Source organism: Rana temporaria, chromosome 4 (genome assembly GCF_905171775.1).
Source record: "Rana temporaria chromosome 4, aRanTem1.1, whole genome shotgun sequence".
In the NCBI taxonomy this organism is placed as follows: Eukaryota; Metazoa; Chordata; class Amphibia; order Anura; family Ranidae; genus Rana; species Rana temporaria.
The window spans coordinates 280,361,499-280,387,937 of record NC_053492.1 but is presented as its reverse complement, the minus strand read 5'-3'; the positions used below and the strand labels follow the sequence as shown (position 1 = coordinate 280,387,937).

The 26,439-nt window shown below is 39.1% G+C and overlaps 1 protein-coding gene across 1 annotated transcript in view; it reads left to right on the top strand.

Annotated features, from left to right (window-relative positions):
- LOC120935721 (titin-like) overlaps positions 1-26,439 on the top strand; it is a 433,372-nt gene that overhangs the window by 349,359 nt on the left and 57,574 nt on the right. Inside the window, exons 46-51 of the mRNA XM_040347780.1 lie at positions 7,198-7,245; positions 8,293-8,340; positions 11,909-11,956; positions 13,639-13,683; positions 20,619-20,663; positions 23,051-23,095. Coding sequence (XP_040203714.1) covers positions 7,198-7,245; positions 8,293-8,340; positions 11,909-11,956; positions 13,639-13,683; positions 20,619-20,663; positions 23,051-23,095 — 279 coding nt within the window. The remainder of the gene's footprint in view (positions 1-7,197; positions 7,246-8,292; positions 8,341-11,908; positions 11,957-13,638; positions 13,684-20,618; positions 20,664-23,050; positions 23,096-26,439) is intronic.

The following is a 26,439-nucleotide window of genomic DNA, read 5'->3' as shown; positions in this document are numbered from 1 at the left end:
GTTGATATTAAACTAGAAACACCCAATAGTGACACATATACAAAAAATAATAATAGCACATAAACAAAAATACATAATACATACATTGAAAATAAATGAAAATAAAAAATAATAAATAAAAAATAAATAAATACAAAATATATACATAAAAAATAAAAAGTGTATAAAAAAATATAATAATAAAAAATCATGATACAAAACACAATATCAACTCATAACATAAATATTAGTGACATGAACACATTTATCTATAAAAACGATCATTTTTTAAAAAACGTTGAATAAAAAGAGCCATAAGCTCTGTATGCTAAAATTTAAAATTTAATATTTAATTCAAGTTTCGTTCGTAATACTGAGGATATCTAGCTCCTCGTTAAGGCCACCTGGTGACAAAGAACCCATCCGAAAGATCCAATAAGTTTCCCTCTTACAGAGGAGGGAAAATCTTTCATTAGCCGTAAGTGACCCTATTGGAATGGACTCAATCGCCATGACCTCCAGGCACTTAAAATCTTTATTATGGGCCTGCAGGAAGTGTCTAGGTACACTGTGTTTGTCACAGCCCTTTGTGATAAGGCGTCTATGCTCGCCTATTCGTATCCGTAAAGTACGGATTGTCCTTCCTACGTAAAGCAACTTACAAGGACAACGCAACACGTAAACAACGAATTCCGTTGAACAGGTAATGAATTGATTAATCGGAAAACTGCAGTCTTTGGTTTTAATAACATCAGTCCCTCCTTTAGAGATAGACTGACAAGTAAGACATCCTCTTTTACCACATCTGAAGATACCGGTTTTATTATTGAAGTAGGCCCGAATATCTAAAGGACGAGTGGGGTTATTCTTAGTGACTTTACTTGGTGTAATAATATTCCGGATGGTCCGTGCCCTTCTAAAGGTAATCTGGGGTTTAGGGGGAAGGGAAGAAGACAGATATTGGTCTAGTTGAAGAATGTTGAAATGTTTGTTAATAATGCTGCTTATATTTTTATGTTCAGTGTTGAAAGTGGAAATAAACCTTATATTATTTACGACCCTGTCCTTAATGACCTTCTTCTTTTTGTTCATAATCATATTGGAATTGAAAGCATCATCTAGTAATTCTTGTGGATACCCCTTCTCTCTAAATTTCGTCTTCATAGTAAGGCCCTGGGTCATGTAGTCCTGTATCTTTGAACAGTTTCTCCGTAGCCTATTGAATTGTCCATATGGGATATTTGATTTCCACGACGAGTGATGGCAACTATTAAAATGTAAATATGAATTACCACTAGTAGGTTTAATATGATTACTAGTGGTAATGACCTCCTGATCATGTGAAAGTACCAAATCCAAAAAAATTAAATTGTCCTTATCGAAGACATGCGTAAACGAAAGGCCTAGCTCATTATTGTTACAGTGGTCTACAAATAATGAAAAAAGATCAGCACCACCACTCCAAATGAGGACTACGTCGTCTATATAACGCCCATAGAAGACGACGTGTTCCAAAAATGGATTGTTATTCCAAATTTGCAAAGTTTCCCAGTAGCCCATAGTCAAATTGGCATAAACCGGTGCAAAATTGGCCCCCATTGCAGTACCTTTCCTTTGTAAAAAGAACTGGTCACAAAAAGAAAAATAATTGTGTTTAAGGCAGAATTCAATACCTCTACTGATAAATTCAGATTGTAAAGAGTTAATATCATTGTTCTTACTTAAGAAGTATTGTACTGCCGCTAAACCAATGTTGTGGGGTATTGACGTGTACAAAGAGGCCACGTCTAGTGACGCCCAAGCATAACCCTCTTCCCAGGAATAATTTTCAAGGGTCTTAATAATGTCATTGGAATCTTTAATATACGATGGCAATTCACAAACAATAGGCTGTAGGGCATGGTCTATATACATAGATAGGCCACTAGTAAGGCTATTAGTACTAGCAACAATCGGGCGACCCGGTGGGTCCACTAAAGATTTATGTACTTTCGGGAGGTGGTAAAAATGTGGAGTACTAGAAATTTTGGGCAATAAGAAGGACTTTTCACTCTTGTTGATAACGCCTTTACTATAGGCCGTCTCAACAAGAGTAGTAAGTTCTATTTGGTAGGCGGAGAAAGGGTCTGTATTGAGTTTTTGGTAAGTCTCGCCATCCGACAGCAAACGATATGCTTCTCGGAGGTATTCAACCTTATCCTGTACAACTAGGCTCCCGCCTTTGTCGGCTTGTTTGACTATAATATTTTTATTTGCCGTGAGATCTTTAAGTGCCTGACGTTCTACAAAATTTAGATTGAGGGTCCCTGACTTCGAAGGGTTATCACATAAACTGGAAAAATCCTTATACACAGCTTGATAGAAGGTCTCAATATAGGGCCCTTTAGAGCGGGTAGGGTTAAAAACGGACTGAGGCCTAAATTTTGTGTGCACTATGTCTGGTTCCATAAAAGGACAAAAAGTTTGACTCTCTATATTGCCCTCAGACCATAGTGCACACAAAATTTAGGCCTCAGTCCGTTTTTAACCCTACCCGCTCTAAAGGGCCCTATATTGAGACCTTCTATCAAGCTGTGTATAAGGATTTTTCCAGTTTATGTGATAACCCTTCGAAGTCAGGGACCCTCAATCTAAATTTTGTAGAACGTCAGGCACTTAAAGATCTCACGGCAAATAAAAATATTATAGTCAAACAAGCCGACAAAGGCGGGAGCCTAGTTGTACAGGATAAGGTTGAATACCTCCGAGAAGCATATCGTTTGCTGTCGGATGGCGAGACTTACCAAAAACTCAATACAGACCCTTTCTCCGCCTACCAAATAGAACTTACTACTCTTGTTGAGACGGCCTATAGTAAAGGCGTTATCAACAAGAGTGAAAAGTCCTTCTTATTGCCCAAAATTTCTAGTACTCCACATTTTTACCACCTCCCGAAAGTACATAAATCTTTAGTGGACCCACCGGGTCGCCCGATTGTTGCTAGTACTAATAGCCTTACTAGTGGCCTATCTATGTATATAGACCATGCCCTACAGCCTATTGTTTGTGAATTGCCATCGTATATTAAAGATTCCAATGACATTATTAAGACCCTTGAAAATTATTCCTGGGAAGAGGGTTATGCTTGGGCGTCACTAGACGTGGCCTCTTTGTACACGTCAATACCCCACAACATTGGTTTAGCGGCAGTACAATACTTCTTAAGTAAGAACAATGATATTAACTCTTTACAATCTGAATTTATCAGTAGAGGTATTGAATTCTGCCTTAAACACAATTATTTTTCTTTTTGTGACCAGTTCTTTTTACAAAGGAAAGGTACTGCAATGGGGGCCAATTTTGCACCGGTTTATGCCAATTTGACTATGGGCTACTGGGAAACTTTGCAAATTTGGAATAACAATCCATTTTTGGAACACGTCGTCTTCTATGGGCGTTATATAGACGACGTAGTCCTCATTTGGAGTGGTGGTGCTGATCTTTTTTCATTATTTGTAGACCACTGTAACAATAATGAGCTAGGCCTTTCGTTTACGCATGTCTTCGATAAGGACAATTTAATTTTTTTGGATTTGGTACTTTCACATGATCAGGAGGTCATTACCACTAGTAATCATATTAAACCTACTAGTGGTAATTCATATTTACATTTTAATAGTTGCCATCACTCGTCGTGGAAATCAAATATCCCATATGGACAATTCAATAGGCTACGGAGAAACTGTTCAAAGATACAGGACTACATGACCCAGGGCCTTACTATGAAGACGAAATTTAGAGAGAAGGGGTATCCACAAGAATTACTAGATGATGCTTTCAATTCCAATATGATTATGAACAAAAAGAAGAAGGTCATTAAGGACAGGGTCGTAAATAATATAAGGTTTATTTCCACTTTCAACACTGAACATAAAAATATAAGCAGCATTATTAACAAACATTTCAACATTCTTCAACTAGACCAATATCTGTCTTCTTCCCTTCCCCCTAAACCCCAGATTACCTTTAGAAGGGCACGGACCATCCGGAATATTATTGCACCAAGTAAAGTCACTAAGAATAACCCCACTCGTCCTTTAGATATTCGGGCCTACTTCAATAATAAAACCGGTATCTTCAGATGTGGTAAAAGAGGATGTCTTACTTGTCAGTCTATCTCTAAAGGAGGGACTGATGTTATTAAAACCAAAGACTGCAGTTTTCCGATTAATCAATTCATTACCTGTTCAACGGAATTCGTTGTTTACGTGTTGCGTTGTCCTTGTAAGTTGCTTTACGTAGGAAGGACAATCCGTACTTTACGGATACGAATAGGCGAGCATAGACGCCTTATCACAAAGGGCTGTGACAAACACAGTGTACCTAGACACTTCCTGCAGGCCCATAATAAAGATTTTAAGTGCCTGGAGGTCATGGCGATTGAGTCCATTCCAATAGGGTCACTTACGGCTAATGAAAGATTTTCCCTCCTCTGTAAGAGGGAAACTTATTGGATCTTTCGGATGGGTTCTTTGTCACCAGGTGGCCTTAACGAGGAGCTAGATATCCTCAGTATTACGAACGAAACTTGAATTAAATATTAAATTTTAAATTTTAGCATACAGAGCTTATGGCTCTTTTTATTCAACGTTTTTTAAAAAATGATAGTTTTTATAGATAAATGTGTTCATGTCACTAATATTTATGTTATGAGTTGAGGATATTGTGTTTTGTATCATGATTTTTTATTATTATATTTTTTTATACACTTTTTATTTTTTATGTATATATTTTGTATTTATTTATTTTTTATTTATTATTTTTTATTTTCATTTATTTTCAATGTATGTATTATGTATTTTTGTTTATGTGCTATTATTATTTTTTGTATATGTGTCACTATTGGGTGTTTCTAGTTTAATATCAACAAACAATTGCAAACTCAATATGTTGCTTTTTTAAATAAAGAACCGAATGGTGATGGTGGGGTTAACACTTTAAATCCGTCCCCCCGCCTGCCATTATCCAATGGGATTGTTACATGTTCCTATTTCAATCTGGTGGTGTTGCCTGTCCGTGACTTTGACAAAGCGTCTGGCACGCGAAACATGTCAGTCACGGCTCACCCCCATCTCGTTTTATGCCCCCACTTGTTTACAAGAAGCCAATGCTGAGATACTGACAGTCTGGGAATTCCTTCAGTGACGTTCAGCTTGTTGATTTTACTGCTCGTCTACCTCTTCCACTGATTGGCCCCTGGAGTCACATGACCCTTGAGGGATAGAGTCCGGACTTCATTCCCTTCCCCTTCATGTGACGCAGCGGTGATTCCACCCCTCCCTCCTCGCTTCTGATTGACGCGGCGGCGTCCTCGTATTGGCACGGTGGTTCCCATCCAGGATCTCCCTCACTGCCCTACATCCTCCGTTGCGAGGAGTGATCCCGCCTCCATCGGCCTCCCTGTTGGATTAGAACTACAGCCATTTCTCCCTCGGCAGGTGAATAACATCTCTGATCACTCCCAGCGTGGATGCTGTCTCCCCGCTGTGTGTTTTTCTTCTCCCTGCTTAGAGGTTTACTAACGGCCGTACCACCTTCATATACTACAGAAGTGTACTTTGGTTGGAAGCTTTCTCCCAGCAGTGATTTCAGGTTGCTATCCCACCATCACCTTATGGTTACTGTTCAAGTGTTTGGGGACTTTGCAATAGATTCGCTTGTGTAAACTTTCTGCCTAGTGTGCAGTTTTTATTTATATTTTTTAGTTCATGTGTATTTTTTTGCAATACTTTAAGACTATAAAGTGATTCGTACTCCATCCTCGAGCGCTGTATTTTTTGTTTCAGTTCTTTGCTCATGTTCTCAGGTGATTGACAGCTGCACGGAAAGGGTTTCTTTATCTTTTTTTACTACACAAAACACTGTGTTTTATTGTCCTTATGGTGTAGCGCTAGTAGTGGGAATTTTTTTCTTGTAGCACTTTACAGGCATACTATAGACATCCCCAGGCACAATATTTAAAGGAATATTCATGTTTTATTGTTTCACTTTAAGCATTAATAAAATCACTGCTCCTGAAAAAAAACTGACATTTTTAGAACTTATTTTGCATTGATACATGTCCCCTGGGGCAGGACCCGGGTCCCTAAAGCACTTATTATGGCAATAAATTGCATACAAGCCTTTGAAATTAGCACTTTTGATTTTTAATGTTCATGTCCCATAGACTTTGATGGTGTTTGTGTGTTCTTCCAAATTTTGTACAAAATTGGACAAATAATTTGCCTATTCGCAAGTTCTGGTGTGAACTAAACCGGTGAAGTGTTCGGCTCATCCTTAATTATATGGTTTTGGTGAATATGAAGACAAAAATCTACATACAATCTAATAGTGTGTATGAGGTCTTAGGCTGGCCATGCATTATACAATTTTCTTGTACAATTTACTTTTAGATTTACCACAATCATATAATATGAGGTGGTCAAACATAAATACTTTCAATTTGTATGCAATCAGGTAGGTCCTTGTATTACATAGTTGAAGGTAAATCTAAAGAAAATTGAATAAGAAAAAATGTAAGCTATGCCCACTGGGAGAATATAGTGATTATCACTCGTAGCTATAGCAGCCGCTAGAGATAATCGTAAGAAATCCAGCAGGCTGGTTGTACCCAAGTTGATCAATCAATCAACTTGGTACATTCAGCCTGCCCATTTTGATTGTGTATGACTGGTCCAAGCCTCGCCTCCAATGTGATATGGTTTGTCCAAACTCCTGTAACCATCACTTTTTCTGGACAGCTTAGTCTGCATGTAAATGTAGAAAAAATTGAAATAAATGCATGTGAAAAAATGTATGTGTATTCTCACATATCATTACATGCATAAATGCATAAATGCTATACAATCAGATCTTGTTTCAGATATAAACTCGTCATGTCAACGGAGTACCTAAAAAAGTTAAATTAAATCCACTTATGTAGGCATTTATACTGCACAGTTTCTAGGTAACTATTATTGACCTAAAAGTTGACCAGCATTAAAAATAACAGCCAGATTAGACTTTCTCAGAAGTCTTATAAACACACATGCCAACCTACATTTTTTATGCAAGAGTTAATAGCAAATTTGCATCAAGTACTATTATTGTATGTTAGCATATTTGTTAGCATATTTGTTTCTATTAACAAATTACTTAAAATTATTTATTTTTAATCATTATTCCATCTTTGCTCTACAGAAGAACCCCAGAAGAAGCATGAAAAAGTGGCAACTGAACCAAAGAAGGGTAACTAAACACTAAAACCATTAGGGGAATTTCTTATAACTGGAGCAGAAAGAATCCGGAGAAGTTGTGCATTGCAACCAATCAGCTTCTGAGACTGAAATCTTTGGTTAAGTCTAGTACATACTATCGGGTTGAACAAAAAAAAATCTATCAGTTTAAGTTGCAGCCACTGTACTAACAATGTGATGTTAGTACAGTGATATCCCCTGCTGAGCTGTTGTGTGGCCCCACTGCCAGAAAAATCAGGTCAGCGCTCTCAGCCATTGGCTACTGTCGAACTGGCTGCCATACACACGGGCCAAATGTCAGATAGTTGTTATTAAACCGGCCGATGTCATTTGACATTCAGCCCATGTGTACTAGGCTTTACTATACAGTATATACAGCTGCTCCAAATGCTGCCCCACCCCCCACATTGTTTTTGTATGTGGCTTTAAAACAATAGGGGGTTTATTTATTAAAGGCAAATCCACTTTGCACTGCAAGTGCACTTGAAAGTGCATGTCCCCCTCAGATCTACAGCGACTGCACTGTAGTGCACTTGTAGTGTAAAGTGGATTTGCCTTTAGTAAATAACCCCCTATGGGGTCTATTTATAGATGTTTTCATCCAAGATTCACACAACTTTTAGCTGTGATTCATACATTTCTAAGGTCAATGTATTTAGTAATACATTTTCAATAAAGCTATAGTAAAAAACAAACAAAAAAAGTTAACATTATATTAATGATTTCTATTTAAGAGAAATAAGAGTTAAAACAAGCAAAGGAATCCACTGAACCAACGAAAGGCAGATATATAAACATTTTATAATTGGTGCCTCTCACATTTTTATTACAGCTCCTACAGTAGTTGGAAGGACAAAAAAAGGGACTAGACTCTGCCTTTTTGTTAGACGGCAGACTTTCAGTATTCATTGTGATGCTGACTACAATATGCTTGGCATTTTTTTTTATTTAGGCTCTCTAATAATATATTTGATCTACTTTGTAATTAAACATGGTTGTAATATATTGTATATAACACTATTTGTATTCCGTATTATAGAATCAAAAGAGAAAAGTGCAGAAAAAGAACCAACAGAGCCAAAGGAAGGTGAATGCAAATATATTTTGTAAATGTTTTTTCATGACCAGCATGGCTCTGAGAGCAAAATTTAGGTTCTGTCAATAGCAAATACTCGGGTTTATCTTTACCACTTAAGACCCGGACCAAAATGCAGCTAAAGGACCTTGCCCCTTTTTGCGATTCGGCACTGCGCCGCTTTTACTGACAATTGCGCAGTCGTGCGACGTGGCTCCCAAAAAAAATTGGCGTACTTTTTTTCCAACAAATAGAGCTTTCTTTTGGTGGTATTTGATCACCTCTGCGTTTTTTATTTTTTGCGCTATAAACAAAAATAGAGCGACAATTTTGAAAAAAATTCTATATTTTTTACTTTTTGTTATAATAAATATCCCCCAAAAATATATATAAAAAAAATGTTTTCCTCAGTTTAGGCCAATACGTATTCTTCTACCTATTTTTGTTAAAAAAAATTGCAATAAGCGTTTATCGGTTGGTTTGCGCAAAATTTATAGCGTTTACAAAATAGGGGATAGTTTTATTGCATTTTTATAATTTTTTTTTTACTACTAATGGCGGCGATCAGTGATTTTTTCGTGACTGCGACATTTTGGGCAGACACTTCGGACAATTTTGACACATTTTTGGGACCATTGTCATTTTCACAGCAAAAAATGCATTTAAAATGCATTGTTTATTGTGAAAATGACAATTGCAGTTTGGGAGTTAACCACAGGGGGCGCTGTAGGGGTAATGTGTGACCTGAAGTGTGTTTACAACTGTAGGGGGGTGTGGATGTAGGTGTGACATCATCGATTGTGTCCCCCTATAAAAGGGATCACACGATCGATGACGGATCCACAGTAAAGAACGGGGAAGCTGTGTTTACACACAGCTGTCCCCGTTCTTCAGCTCCGGGAACCTCCAGTGGCGATCGGGTCCGCTGGTCCCACGGTCACGGTCACGGTGCTTCGGACCAGGTCACGGGCACACAATAGCACAGCACTTGTGCTATTTTTTACTTTATGCTATAAAACATACCCAATAAACTAAGTTTAGGCCAATATGTATTCTGCTACATGTTTTTTGAAAAAAAAAAATCAACATGCGTATATTGATTGGTTTGTGTCTACAAACTATGGGATATTTTTATGGAATTTTTTATTTTTTTACTAGTAATTAGGGATGAGCCCGATGTTGGAGTTGAACATTAGTTCAACTGTTCGCCAAATAGCGAACAATTTTCGGTGTTCGTGGCAAATTCGAAAGCTGCAAAACACCCTTTAAAAGTCTATGGGAAAAATCAAAAGTGCTAATTTTGAAGGCTTATATGCATGGTATTGTCATAAAAAGGGCATGGGGACTCAGGTCCTGCCCCAGGGGACAACGTTTTAAAAACTGCCTTTTTTCGGGAGCAGTGATTTTAATAATGCTTAAAGTGAATCAATAAAAGTGAAATATTCATTTAAATTTTGGACCTGGGTGGTGTCTATAGTATGCCTGTAAAGTGGCACATTTTTCCTGTTTAAAGTAGTCCCACAGCAAAATGACATTTATAATGGAAAAAAGTCATTCAAAACTGATCGCATCTGTAATGAATTGTCGGGTCCCAGCAATACAGATAAAAGTCATTGAAAAAAACGGCATGGGTCCCCCCTGTCCATTACCAGGCCCTTTGGGTCTGGTATGAATATTAAGGAGAACCCATAACCCCCCCAAAAAATTGGGTGTCCCCCCAAAATCCATACCAGGCCCTTCAGGTCTGGTATGGATATTAACTGCTTGCCAACCAGTGCACGATGATATACGTCGACAGCATAGCACAGACAGGCAGAAGGAAGCATATATACATCCCCTTTAAGAAGCAGCATTGTGGACGCCGCCCTGCACCCGCCGCAAGCTCTGTTACTCCAACCGCGGGTCCCGCGGACTCGATGTCCACAGGCATACCAGCGATTGTGTCACAGTGAGGAAGAAGGGGGAAATGCTTATGTAAACAAGCATTTCCCCAGTCTTCCTAGTGACAGGACAGAGATCACAGCTTCCTGTAATCGGAAGCATGATCACTGTCCTGTCACACACAGCCCATCCTCCCTACAGTTAGAAGCCCTCTCTAGGGCGCACTTAACTCCGTCAGCGCCACCTAGTGGTTAACCCCTTCACTGCCAGTGTAATTTTCACAGTAATGAGTGCATTTTTATAGTACTGATTGCTGTAAAAATTACAATGGTCCCAAAAATGTGTCAAAAGTGTCTGATGTGTCTGCCATAAAGTCGCAGTTACAATAAAAATCGCAAATTATATATTTTTTTAATGGCGCGGGGTCCCCCTCAAAATCCATACCAGATCCTTCAGGTCTGGTATGGATTTTAAGGGGAAACCCGCACCAACATTTAAAAAAAATGGCGTAGGGGTCCCCCCAAAATCCATACCAGAACCTTATACATAACCTGGAAGGCCACAGAAAAAGAGGGGATACGAGAGAGTGCCCCCCCTCCTGAACCATACCAGGCCACATGCCTTCAACATGGGGAGGTTGCTTTGGGGTCTAGACCCCAAATCACCTTGTCCCCATGTTGATGGGAACAAGGGTCTCATCTCCACAACCCTTGCCCGGTGGTTGTGGGGGTCTGCAGGCGGGGGGCTTATCGGAATCTGGAAGCCCCCTAACAAGGGGACCCCCAGATGCCACCACCCATGTGAATTGGTAAGGAGTACATTGTATCGCTAACATTTCACCCCAAAAAGTTTTAAAAAGGTAAAAAAAAACAAGAGACAGCTTGGGACAAGTCCTTTATTAAGAAATAAAAAAAATAAAAAGTCCAGTGGTGTAATCCATCTCAACCCGACAACCGAAAAGAAAAGAAGCTGCAACAGATGCGCCTACATAGGAGACTCCCGTCTATCGCTCTGACAGCTCTTATATAGCTGAGGGCGTCCCATATACTTTAACAGTGTTCGTGTGTTCAAACACATTTTTTGCCTTACGCAAGTTCTGGTGCGAACCGAATCAGGGGGTGTTCGGCTTATCCTTAGCAGGACTGCAACATTGCAGCAGACAAATCTGACACTAAGTGACACTGTACTGGCACTGGCAGGGAAGGTGTTAAAATCAGGAGGGATCAAATGGTTACATTCGCTCCTAGGAAGTGCTTCCTAACTGTGTGGGGGATGCTTTGACTGTGGGAAGACAGAGATGCTTAGCAGGAACACATGATCCCCATCTTCCTCTCTCACAGAATCGCAATCTGCCTTGTTTTCATAGGCAGACCGGAATCCTGCCTCTCGATCGCAAGGTGCTGGAAAGCATCGGGTGCTCCAGACCCGCTGATTGGATCCTGTCATAGCGAGCTCCAGGCCCAGTGTACAAGATTTTGTACAGGAGCGCCATCTGCATGGGGCTGTCTAGAAGGGGTTAATGAATCTGCCCCATTGTAATAGTGCTCTCTCTCTCTCTCTCTGATTAAGAGCCAGAAAATGCTGCAGTTTAGGTCTATTTTTACTGCAATTTTGAAGCATACAAATATTTAATATATATAATACAAATAAATATATAATATATTGTAGTGGTCATTATATAAAATACATTTCTTTGTAGAGAGACCAGTGAAACCCCATGAGAAGATACCAGCTGAGCCAAAGAAAGGTAAAGAAACAGATATTGTACAATGTACAGTACATCAACAACGCTTTGCATTCATGTGTTGTTATAGTTACATAGTTACATAATAGGTGAGGTTGAAAAAAGACACAAGTCCATCAAGTCCAACCTATGTGTGTGTTATGTGCAACAATGGTATGCTAATCTGAAAAGTTACATTTCTCCAATGTGTTTTCTATTTTAGAAAAGCCATTGGAAAAAGAGCTAAAGGAACCAAAAAAAGGTAGAAGTCAAAGTGTTTTATGTGCATGTTAGTTAAAGCTCTTAGAAGGTAAAAACTGCTAAATTGTTTACCTTTAAAATATTATTTTTGCGTAACACTCACTGTTATGTTGAATATGATACTTACTATTAAAGTGGATGTGAACAGCCTCAGATGATACACAGAGATGAAACAAATCCTCCTACATAACATATCTGGGGCCAGATTCTCAAAGGACTTACGCCGGCGTATCTCCACGTACGCCGTCGTAAGTCCGAATCTGTGCCATCGTATCTGTGCACCTGATTCATAGAATCAGATACGCCTCTCTGTTGCCAAGATATGAGCGGCGTAAGTCTCCTACGCCATCGTATCTTGGGGTGCATATTTACGCTGGCGGCTAAGGGCGCTTCCATAGATTTATGCGTCGAATATGTAAATTAGCTAGATACGCCGATTCACGAACGTACTTGCACCCGCTACGCCGTTTACGTAAGGCTTACGTCCGGCGTAAAGTTACCCCTGCTATATGAGGCGCAGGTAATGCAGGGTATGGACGTCGTATCTTTTTACGTAGTTTACGTAAGTCGTACGTGAATGGGGCTGTGCGTAGGTTACGTTCACGTCACAGGCATTGAGCCGGCGTATCTTAGAGCGTAAATTTGACGTGATACTAAGCATGCGCGTGCATGCGCCGTTCGTTAGGCGCGTCATTTACGTGGGGTCACGATTGATTTACATACAACATGCCCACCTCTTCTACCTTTGAATTACGCGGGCTTACGCCGGCCCATTTACGATAAGCCGCCGCAACTTACGGAGCAAGTGCTTTGTGAATACTGCTCTTGCCCGTCTAAGTTGCGGAGGCGTAGCGTAAATAGGATACGCTATGCCCGCACAAAGTTACGCCCTCCTACGTGAATCTGGCCCCTGCTGTCTCCAACTTTATATTCTGTTTAGAAAGTGCATGTTGTATTAGAATTTTCACGTCCTCATTCAGCAGTAGCAGTGTAGTGTTGGATTACACTGGGAGACAGCTGATTGGAAGAAAGTCACACACCCCACTCCAGATAGGCAGAGACTTTCAGAGCTGTCCTGTGACTAGAGTAGCTTTCTGCTATTCCATTTGTAGCACCCACCCTGACACAACGTTCAGGCTGGTTTTATCACTTGTCGGAGAAATTGTCAGATATTATCATGCTGATAAAAAAAGAATGGAGCAGGAGAAAGCCACAGGACTTAGTGCTTTGAAGAGAGATACGAAAACACTGCAGACATATGTGCCCAGCTCAAATGTCATGAATAGGGTTTATCCACTTTAATTTCAGGTACAGTAGCAGAGATCATAGTGATTATAATGTTGCTCTATAGGTGTCATGTATAAAGATTTTTTTTTTTTATGAAACATAAATTATCTTCACCAATTACTGCACATCCCTCCATTTACAATTTTGCTTTATTTTAGAGACCCCAATAAAAATGCATGAAAAGCCAACAGAACCAAAGAAAGGTATGCATTGAAACTTATTTGACATTTTATAGACTGTCACCGTATACACCATCATACCCCTCTAATGCTGCTTTCACATTGCAGCGTGGAGCCGTGGTGACGGTATAGCCGCGCTATTTGAAACGAGGCTATACCGTCGTGTTTATCGCGATATTCGGGCGCTAGCGGTGAGGTTTTAACCCCCGCTAGTGGCCGAAAAAGGGTGTTACCGCGCTTTCCCAATGATTTCAATGGGAAGGCGCGGTATAGGAGCGGTGAACACACCGCTCCTATACCGCAGTAAAGATGCGGCTAGCAGGACTTTTGGAGCGCTCCTGCTAGCGCACTTCTTTTTTTTTATAAATCTCTTTATTTAAATTTTCTCTTTTTTTTCCATACAAAAAATAAAATCGTACACATACATTACATTCATATTTCACTTAGATTCCAATAGCATTGACATTGACCTTCCTCTATTTCTTCAAAGCATCCATACAATATCCTTCCATCCAATACCATACATTTCTCTTTCTCCCTCCCCCTCCTCCCCCAATGGTGTGATTAATTTCCCAATTTCCCCCTTTATCCTGACGCTGTTATAGGGTTCTCTATCCAATTTGCCCATACTCTGCTATATTTCTCCCCATATCCTCTATTACAATATGTTTCTCTGTATAATATCAGATTGCTGTTTACTAGATTTTTCCACTGTGCTATTGAAGGAGCCTCTGTTTTTTCCAATTTAGGACTATTACTTTCCTGGCATAGAACAGCAACAGGCCTATCTGCGTTTTCCTTTCTTTTGAAATAGCATTATCCCCTATTAATCCTAAGAGACAAATCTCCACTTCTTGTTCCAACCTTACAGATGTCACTCTTGCTATCATTCTCAGAATCTCACTCCAGAACACTGCTATTTTTGGACAAAGCCAGAATATATGCATAAAGTCTCCTGGAGCAACCACACACCTCCAGCAATTCTGCGAGTTGGTCGGTGAAATCCTATACAACTTGTATGGTGTATAATGGCTTCTATGTATAATTTTATATTGTATCAGTTTATCTCGGAGTGATACCAGTATCTGCAATGGGAACCTCCATACTTCCTCCCAGTTCTCCAAACCCGGGGCTTCTCTCTTCCAATTTTCTCTTAGTTTGCTTATATCATAAGGTGTAGTGTTTATCAAGTATCCATAAAAATTTGAGATTGTCCTCTTCCCGCTTTTTACCATTTGTTCTACATCTGATTCCATCAGTTGCAGGGTCCCCTCTGGGAACTGGGCTATTAAGGCATGGCTGAGCTGCCTATACCTGAACTCATAACTCTCGGGGATATTCCAAAGCTGTCTCATTTCCACATATGATAGAAACTTTCCTCCCTGTATCAACTGTGATAATTTCTTCACTCCATATTTAGTCCATGCTCCCGGGTCTTGGACCAAATCTATATGTGGTAATTCAGGGTTCCTCCACAGAGGGGTATTTGGAGATAAATTATTTTTTTTTCCCCCTTCTCTTCCTATGACGGCTTTCCATATTTTGACTGTTGTTCTCATCACTGGTGTCAAATCTCTCCTTGTTTTAATACCCCTATACAGCAGTCCCTGTAGTGCTTCTACCGATTGGACCACTGTTGCTTCCAACATAGTGGCCGAATCGTATCCATCCGGGTCTAACCATCTCCCTGCTGTCACTAACTGTGCCGCTGTATAATATTTATGGAAGTCTGGGAATGCTAATCCCCCCTGCACTTCCGGTCTCATAAGTGTGCTTAATTTAATTCTAGCTGGTTTATTGGCCCATATAAATGCGGAGAGCATTCCATGTAGTTTTACAAAAAAAATTTTTGGGAGCCACTGTGGAGAGTTTCTGAAGACATATAAAAATTTAGGCAATACCTTCATCTTCACTAGGTTTATATGTCCCAGTAAAGACAGAGGCAGTGTCGCCCAGATCTTTATTTTCCTCCCAAGCTCCTGTACCTCCGGATCTAAATTTAATTTCCGAAAATCTTCAACCTGTCTGGATATTCTAATGCCTAAATATTTAAATTCCAGTACCCATTTCAACGGCGTATTTGGGGCAGCGGTTTCCTGTGCTCCTTGATCTATAGGGAATAATATTGACTTACCCCAGTTTACTTTAAGCCCTGTATATACCGAATAAACATTCAGCAATTCCAGAGCTCCTTCCAAAGATGGACCCGCATCTCTCAAAAATAGAAGCATGTCGTCGGCATACAGGGCTACTCTCTCTTCCAGCCCCCCCACCCGGAGTCCCTGAATATTGGGTGTGGTCCTAAGAGCCTCTGCCACTGGCTCTATTGCAATTGCAAAGAGCGCTGGAGAGAGAGGGCAGCCCTGCCTCGTGCCTCTATGTAATTGAAAAAAAGATGACAATCTTCCCCCTAATTTCACTGCAGACATTGGCCTTTCGTATAATACTAGAGGAAATCCCATCCTCCTAAGTATTTCCCAGAGAAATGGCCATTCCACTGTATCGAAGACTTTCTCAATATCTAAAGAGGCCACTGTCCTTGATCCCTCATGCATATGATGTGTATGTATGTTCGTGTAAAGCCTACGTAAATTAATATCTGTTGTCCTTTGTGGCATGAATCCTGTTTGATCTGAATCTATTATATTTCTAAGCAGGGGCTGTACTCTAAGTGTCAGTATTTTTGTCAAAATTTTTACATCTATATTTAATAATGCAATTGGCCTATACGATGAACATAACTTTGGATCTTTTGTTTCCTTATATATTAGTGTTATGTGTGCCTCTCTCATAGATTCTGGCAGGGCTCCTTGCATTAACCCGCTTGTAAATACTTCTACTAATTTAGGGGCTATTAATGCTCCATACCTTTTATAAAATTCTACAGGAATTCCATCTGGGCCTGGTGCCTTTCCTCCCGAAAATGTACGTATAACCTCCATAATCTCTTCCACCCCAATGGGCCGAACCAATTCTCTCCTCTCCCCGTCTGACAGCCACCCCAAGGCTATCCGGTCCAAAAGGTCCGTCATATCCTCTGGGCAGGGGCCAGACGGGAGAGAGGAGGTATAAAGCATACTATAATACTCTCTAAAGGCCTCCAATATTTCTTTGGGTTCTTTTACTATCTGTCCATTTAAGTCCTCAATCTCTGATATAATTGTGGCTTGATGTTCTTGTTGCGCCAGCCTTGCCAGAAATCTGCCCCCCTATCTCCCTGTTCAAAAATATTCTGTCTATTTTTATGCATTTCCAATCTAGTTGTTTCTTCCATATGTAGGTGAAGATCTCTCTGTGCTGCCATCATTTCATCAAAATTAATGCTGCTGGAATCCTGCCCATACCTCTCCCTTTGTATTTCAATCTGTATTTTCAACTCTTGTTCCTTCACCTTCTGTTTTTTGTTAACTGTTGAAATATTTGATATATATTACCCTCGTGTGTAGGCTTTGAACGCATCCCATACCGTTTCTACCGAGGCTGATCCTGCGTTATTCTCCCAATATTCCATCATTATTGATTCCATTTTCTCTACTATTTCTGGGTGATCCACCCATTGCGGAGTTAATCTCCACAGAGACGCATTTTTAGGAGTTGGAATACGTACTGACAGATATAAAGGAGAATGATCCGAAAGACCACTCGGCAGATATTTGGCCTCCACGATATCTGCTAACATCGTGGAGTCAGTAAACGCTAAATCTATTCTAGATGCCGTCTTATAGGAAGTGGAAAAACATGAGTATCCCCTTTCTCCTGGATTCCTCCACCGCCAAACTTCCGTTACCCCCATTACCTGAGACCAGTTATATAATTCTGTTGAATGTTGTTTAGGGGGTTTTGGTCTGTCCAACTCTGGTGATAAGACCGCATTAAAATCTCCTATTAATATCAATCTCGCTGGCATATACTGCATGATTTTTTCCATTATCTCATTCAGTACTGCCACCGAGAATGGAGGTGGAATATACACAGCAGCTATAACATATCTCTGTTTACCCATCCTATATACTAGAAAAACATATTTTCCATTCGCATCTATATGAGCCTTTTCTATTTCTCCTGTAAAAGATTTATTCACTAAGATCGACACCCCTCTAGCATATGAAGAATACGTAGAGTGATATGTTTTCTGTATCCAGGCTTTTTTTAGTGTGATTAATTTTTTCCCCATTAAATGTGTCTCCTGTAGTATAATCAGTTGGGGAGAATATTTTTTTATATACTGAAACATTAATGCACGTTTAAACTTTGAATTCAATCCTCTAACATTCCAAGATAAAATCGAAAAACAATTATCCTTTCCGGGCATGATATCTAGAATATGTAAGGGATTTATACTTCGATTGTTCACTATACCACTCCATTCTTCTGGGTGGTATCTCTTGGGTACCTAAATCACACCATTGACTTCCCCATTCTCGCTTCACTCTCACACTCATTCCCCCTCCCCCCACCCTACCCGCCCTACCCCTCCCCACTCCCCTCTCTTGTATCTTCCCCCATCCATTCTCGGATGGGAGTGGAGAGGAATTTCTTCTATCCCCTATTTTACTGACCATAATCTCTTTTTTAGGTCTAGTATCTAACATAACCCACCCTTCTTTCCTAATCCCTAGAAAAAACGACCACCTATCTCCCATTCACTTATGCGGCAGGCTCCTCTACTCAGCTGCATATTTCACCTACACACCTGTATTTATATTATTCCATATTTTAGGACCTTCCCCAAAAGAAGAAAAAAATAGCGCACTTCTTTAGTGTGAAAGCCTTCGGGCTTTCACATTGAACACTACAGGGCATGATTTTTCATGCGGTATAGCAGCGCTATTTTTAGCGCTGTACCGCATGAAAAACGCCCCAATGTGAAAGGGGCCTTAGAGTAAGCTTTCTTCAGTGCACTGCAGAATATGCCATAAACCTATTAGCTGGCCTTACAACTTTATGTAAATAGAGAGGAAAGGCCTAAAGAGTGGGAGGGGGGGGCAGTATGCTAGCATCAGCTTTGAAAGTGTTAGAAATAGGGTAACATTTTCTAACTTGTCCTTTTGATAGATAGTTGTTGGTAAATGGAATTAGTGCAAAGATATAAGGATGTCAGCCAATACAGCCAAAAGATTTATCTCATGCAGTATGCAGTTAGGTATCTCAAAAGTAGGACACCTGGACATTAAACTATTTACATAATCTTAACAGGTAATAGAGTTTTAAGACAAGACATGCCTGACTTCTCACTTTTATAGCTGAGCTTATAACTAGGTATTCCTAACTATCTAAGGTAACTTATTGAATAATGCATATGTCACAGAAAGGCTCTGTAAAATATCTAACTGAGCATACCCATGAATAGTCTCTCTAGCTCTCCTAAAGTAAGCAGGGCAGATCCACAAAATATTTACGCCGGCGTATCTATTGATACGCCGGCGTAATTTTACATTTCCCGCGTTGTATCTTTGTTTTGGATCTACAAAACAAGATACAACGGCATCTCGGGTCGATCCGACAGGCGTACGTCTTAGTACGCCGTCTGATCTAAGATGCAATTTTTCGGCGATCCACAAACGTACGTCCGTCCGGCGCATTTTTTTTAGACGTTTGCGTTCGGCTTTTTCCGGCGTATAGTTAAAGCTACTGTTATGAGGCATACTCAATGTTAAGTATGGCCGTCGTTCCCACGTAGAAATTTGAATTTTTTACGTAGTTTGCGTAAGTTGTTCGCGACTTTTTTACGTAGTTTGTGTAGAATGACGTCACCGTGGTGAGCATTGGCTTGTTCCGGGTTAATTTCGAGCATGCGCACTGGGATACCCCCACGGACGGCGCATGCGCAGTTAAAAAAAAACATTGTTTACGTCGGGTCACAACGGATTTACATAAAACACGCCCCCATCACAGCCATTTAAATTCCGCGACCTTACGCCGCCAAAGATACACTACCCAGCCGTAACTTATGGCGCAAATTCTTTAAAGATTCTAAAAAAGGTAAGTTACGGCGGCGTAGTGTATCTTAGATACGCTACGCCCTGCGCAATAATCCACCGCTGTACGTGGATCTACCCCAGCTTGTTTAGATGAGAATGAGTATAAGTAAACTAGAACATTGAAACTAATTAAAAAAGGCATTTCACTTGTCAACTATTTTCTGATACAGAGCCTTTCAATTATACATATGCATTAAGCTAAAATTAACTTCTTAGGATAGACCTTACAGATTGCATTATGACCTATGACTTCTAGTCATTTAGGGCTCTGTGTTTTACTGCCATGTTGTCACTGTTTAAAGTAGTATTAAACCCAAAAGTGAACATTTATTATATTGCAGCTTACCAATTCTTTGAAGAGATGACTGCATTGGTTTTCTTTTTTAGGATTGCTTACCTATCATTTACTTTTTTATCCAGTCAGTAGGTTTGTTGTTTTTCAAAAGAACAAGGTCTGCAGATGTATCAGTTACACAGGGTTGAGACAAACCATACCCAATGGACAGGGATGCTTACAATGATCAGTTTTTATTTATTCATGTAAAACCTTTATCCCAAAGGGAAAAGAAAAACTATTTGCTGTAACTGATTATAAGGTATTATATTGAGTTTTGGATGTAATTTGTATTTAAATCTACCAGTACATATAAAACTCCTGTCCCTCAAGATTGACAACAGTGCTGTCCTAATGTTCACCCTGTGCTCCTTCATCCAGAGTGGGTGCACTCTAATACAAGAGGTGTGTTACTGGCCAGATCACCAGGTGAATACAGAGGGAAAAAGCCTAAACAATAAAACAAATGCAGCCACAACATCTTAAGATTGGTACACTACAATATATTACATTGTTAGTTTTAGATTTAATTCTGCTTTAAAATGAAAAATAAAAGCTTAACATTACAGTATAACCACTGAATTTAAATATGAATATGTTATAATCTAAATGAGCTAGAGCATCAACTTGTTCTTCATTTTTAGAGGCATTGAAGAAACTTGAAAAACCACAAGTTGAGACAAAAAAAGGTAAGGCATGATAGGCAAATTAATCCAAGCTTGGCAAGCATACTTCAGTCTCCTGAAATTTGGTTTAGTTTTATTTTCTATGTTTACTAGACATGTGCATTCGTTTTCGTCCGAATGCATTTTCTTCTGAATTTCAGGTATTTTCGGACGAAATGCGCAGAGTACGAAAACCGAAAGATCCGACATAAGCAAATGCTTTATTTTCGTTTTCGTTGCAAAACCAGTTTGATATAGATAGGAGATTCGACATGACGCTGACATTAACAATCTGTGTCTATCGAACCTGTGGTCGAATGTGCCTAACCTTAACTCTATTAGTCCAAGATTATTCTACATAGAGAGAAAAGATTTGAGATTATAGAGAGAAAAGATTTGACATTATAGAGAGAAGATCGCTGCTGGAATTGGGTGGGGGAAGTAAAATAAAAATAATGATGATGATGAATGTTATTGGCTGATTGTAACCAAAGAGGAGGAGCAGTAAAATAGCTAGAACTAACTTGACAATTCAACGTGAACGACGAAGATTCGACAAAGCATCGAAAAACATACAAACGTCAAATCTGTTATTGAAGGCTTATGGTGTCTGTCGAAAGTTCTAAGAAGATTCGATGGAGCAGCTGCAGCTGCAATCGTACATTTCCGGTCAAATGCTCGGCCCATAGGCTATAGAAGATTTAGAATGTTTGTTGACTAGTAATAATAATTAATAAATATAATTATTTCTAGTCATACAACATTAGAATTCTTCTATAGCTTGTAGGCGGAACATTCGACCGGAAATGTACGATTGCAGCGTCGTACAGTTTTGCTGCTCCGTCAAATCTTCTTTGAACATTCGACAGACACCATAAGCCTTCAATGACAGATTTGACCTTAATTCATTCAGATTTTCGGAAGAATGCAATTTCTAACGAAAAACAAAATAAATAAAAACAAATTTTGGGAGTAACTAAATAAATGTATTTTTCGAACGAAACGAAATTCCGAAACAAAATATTTCAGTGTGCACATGTCTAATGTTTACAAGTACATGCCAATGCATATTGCCAATGGATGTTTAGTTTTTACCTGACAGATTGATGCCCATTAACTAATGATGGGATTATACTTTCATTTAAAGTGGAGGTCCGGCTTAAAAAAAATAAAAGTCAGCAGCTACGAACACTGTAGCTGCTGACTTTTAATAAGGACGCAAGCGATGTCGGGAGCTGAAGCCAAACAATCGTTCGGGTCTTGGCTGCCCCGCCGACATCCTCGGTGAGGGAATCAGGAAGTGAAGCGTTGCAGCTTCACTGCCTGATTCCCTACTGTGCATGCGCGAGCCGCGCGCGGCGTTATGTCAATGGCCGGATGTCTCCTGGGACACACACACAAGGTCCCAGAAGACACCGCTCCCCATTTCCCAGGAGGCAGCGTGAGGAGGAGAATAAAGAAAACCACTGCGGACAAGGAAGTGGCAGATTAGGAGATCTGCCTAGTAACAGCCACTTCTGGTAAGAAAAAAAAAAATATTCAAATTTTTTTGTAGCCTTTTTGCCTTTTTTTTTTTTTTGAGGGTGGACCTCCGTTTTAAGCATAGTGTAGCTTAATACAATTTTATAATTGAAGGTCCTCTCTCTTTGACTATGATGACATCCTGTGTTTCACCTGTATCACATGATTATTGTTGTTTCACTTCAGGAAAACTTTGGCCTTTTTATTTAATTTGGGCTGCTTCTGAAAATTTAAAAAACTTAGAGCTGCTCTCTAGACAGAGCTATTTGATTCTGGTCAGTTTTCTAAAAACAAATAAAAAGAGGAGTAAATAAACACAGAAGCCTTGCCTGCATGTGAGCACTAAAAATAAAATCCCAAGGGTCGACTTTCCAGACAGAATGATTTTATAATAAAAGTTTATTAAAAAAAAATGATGTTATTATTACCAAGTGTCACTCACATTTTACGCTCACTGTGAACATGAATATGTATCCACAACAATGTAAATTGTATGCATACATTAAGGAAAACAAAAAAAGAATTCCACTGATTAAATTGAATGTCAGAATGGTTTGCTCATGTCTATAAAACCCAATAGGAATACCAGGGAAGTGGGTTGCTACCAAAAAGAGAACTAAAATCCCCCTGTTGTCAACGTGCCCTAATTTGTATTTAATTTAATTTCAATCATGTACAGTGCAATATACCACATCTTTTTACCATCACATGCCCTCCATCCCATAGCTGGCTAAAAGTCATGTGTTGAGTGGAAAAATACAGTGGGAAATAAATCTTGATTTGGGGCAGCAACTGCCTTTCATGGACTCTGTCCCTGAGTGTCTCTGTTGTAAATATGTATGCATAAATATCTACAATATAACAAATCACATTATCACTTACTTTTGTAGAGACTACAGTAAAAAAACAAGAAGAGCCATCAAAGCCAAAAAAAGGTAACAGGTTAGACTCTACTACTTAGATAGAAACACATTAGAGTCTTCAATTTGTGCACACGAATACGAATTTACAATAAATATCAGTGATATCTTATAACTGCACAGTATTTTATTGCTAAAGTGCTCATCATTAAAGTCAAGAAACAACAGAATAAGGCAAATGGTCTATTTATAAACTAGCAAAATAAAGGGAGATGGTTTATAAAAAAACGTTCTGTTGGCCAACATCCTGAACTAAATATAGAAAAAAGTTTCCCCTCAAGGGCTGGACTTTGTAGGCACAGATTGTATAACCACAAAGGGTAAAAAAAATGTATATTTATTGTACAAAGTAGAAAACAAAGAATTGATTAAAGTATTAAATCATATAAAACATGCGGCCATATAACAATGGAATATGCAGTTCGTGAAAATACACATAGGTATACATATCATACAATGAAGAAATGAGTGTGAGGGAAAATTAGTGTCCCAAAGAGGGGCAAAAAAAATTAATGTCTCCAGCTGCATTCATTTTTCTCTTGGAGAGGATCCGCGGGCTGCCCCCAATCTTTGGACTACTACATTAGTGTATAATTGTCTTTTTGGGGATGCCATCCAGAGGATTACTGCGTGGCAATACTATTTATTTCTCTGTTATTTCTCCTGTTTTGACTAATGAATTGGATATGCAACAAGATTTTTCTCTTGATATACACAAGCCACATTAGAGATCTTACACAATCAGCTCTCATATTTTGGACGGATGCGATCCTGGTCTGTTCCACAGCCGCCAATGCGCTGATCCACCTCTTGCTTGCCCCCGTTGGTTTTGTTTGAATTTTTTTTATTACCCCTCTTTGGGACACTAATTTTCCCTCACACGACTTTAGGGTCCTGTGGACCCCCATGCATGCATGTCCATATTACAGTATAAAAAAAACATACAGTGAACTCTCCCTGAAGAAGGAGTTTCATCTACTTTGTACAATAAATATACAATTTGTTTACCCTTTGTGGTTATACCAATCTGTGCCTACAAAGTCCAGCCCTTGAGGGGAAACTTTTTTCTATATTTATAAACTAGTGAATGTAACTTTTATCAATTCTCTGGAAAACTTCCAGGTCCATGTGTCTTATTAGATAATTTATTCTTCACAAGAGAATGTTTGATGAAAGTCACATTCACTGCTTTAAAAAGTAATAAAAAAGTAACAATTCAACAAAGTAGCAGGGGAATACTTATATAAAAGGAACTGACTTTATACGTTAGTCATTGTTTGGTGTAATCTTACATAAAATGTACAGTATATTATGTTCGACAATTAAAATTCAGTTTTGTTCTCATTCAATTTTGTACTTGTAAAACATACAGTACAAATTAAATACAGGATCTTAAAATAGAAATGAATAAAGAAAAAAAAATAAGGAATAGAAAATACAGTATTTAAAAAAAAATACCCAGTCATGTGCAAGGAAAATGTAAAAAGCAGAATCTTTCTTGCCAATGATTGGATGATTTAAGTCAGCACAGCTTCATATTATTCGCTAAGCTAAGCAAATTTTCAATTTGCAAAGGAATTTTTCTCTTATGCCGCGTACACGCGGTCGTTTTTTGTCTTGTAAAAAAACATTGTTTTTTCTCATGAAAAAAAAACAACTTTTTCAAACTTCATTTTAAAAAACGACGTTGCCTACACACCATCGTTTTTTCAAAAAGCTCTAGCAAAGCGCGGTTACGTTCAGCACGTACGGCGGCACTCTGTTCCATTCAAGCTCGCGTCATAACTTGCTTCTGAGCATGCGCGGGTTTAAAAACATCATTTTAAATGTCGTTTTAGCCCACACATTATCATTTTTTTATGACACAAAAAAACGAAGTTTTGAAAGCATGTTCGTATTTTTTTTTTTTCGTTTTTCAGAAGACATAAAACAACGTTTTCCCCACACACGGTCATTTTAAATGACGTTTTTTTCATCACAAAAAACAACCGTGTGTATGCGGCATTAGCGTATTAAATGAGGTGAAGTGGTGCTGTCGTCAATCATTCAATCAAATGTATGAAGGATCTTGTTCTCTGAAATTTCAATTTGCACATGCTCTCTTTCTTTTAGTAAATTAACCAATGCATCAGAAAAGTGCAATTTCTTTTGCTGGCACTCTCCAAAAATTATCTCCAAGCATTATAATTTATTGGGATTTATTTACTAAAAGTAATTGTTCGCTGAGCTTAATAAAAAGTGCCATGTACAGCCATGGCCAAAAGTTTGGAGAATGACACAAATATTGATTTTCACAAAGTCTGCTGCCTCCATTTTTATGATGGAAATTTGCATATACTCCAGAATGTTATGAAGAGGGATCAGATGAATTGAAATTCATTGCAAAGTCCCTTTTTGCCATGAAAATTAACTTGATTTAAAAAAAAAAAAAATTTCCACTGCATTTGTGAAAAAGGCCTCAGGGCACCCAGGAAAGTCCGGCAAGCACCAGGACCGTCTCCTACAGTTGATTCAGCTGCAGGATAGTGGCACAACCAGTGCAGAGCTTGCTCAGGAATGGCAGCATGCAGGTGTGAGTGCATCTGCATGCACAATAAGGCTAATAATTTTGGGGGATGGCCTGGTGTCAAGAAGGGCAGCAACAAATACACTTTTCTTCAGGAAAATCATCAGAGATAGACTGATATTCTGCAAAAGGTACAGTGATTGGACTGCTGAGGACTGTGGTAAATTCATTTTCTCTGATGAATTCCCTTTCCGGTTGTTTGGGGCATCCAGAAAAAACCTTGTCCAGAGAAGAAAAGGTGAGCACTACCATCAGACCTGTGTCCTTCCAACAGTAAAGCATTCTGCAAAGGGGCCTAAGAACACAGCTATGAATAAAAAATGGTACAAAAACATCTTCCAAGATCAACTTCCCCGAACCACCCAAGTTTGGTGACTAACAATGCCTTTTCCAGCATGATGGAGCACCTTGCCATAAGGCTAAAGTGAAAACTAAGTGGCTTGTGGAACAAAACATCAAAATGTTGGGTCCTTGGGAAGGAGACTCCCCAGACCTTAATCCCGTTGAGAACTTGTGGTCAATCCTCAAGAGGCAGATGAACAAAAATAAACCCACAAATTCTGACAAATTCCAAGCATTGATTATGCAAGAATGGGCTGCCATCAATCAGAATGTGGCCCAGAAGTTGACTGACAGCTTGCCAGGGTGAATTGCAGAGGTCTTGAAAAGAAGGGTCAACACTGCAAATATTGACTCTTTGCATAAACTTAATGTAATTATCAATAAAAGCATTTGACACTTATGAAATGCTTTTATTTATACTTAAGTATACCATAGTAAGATATGACAAAAA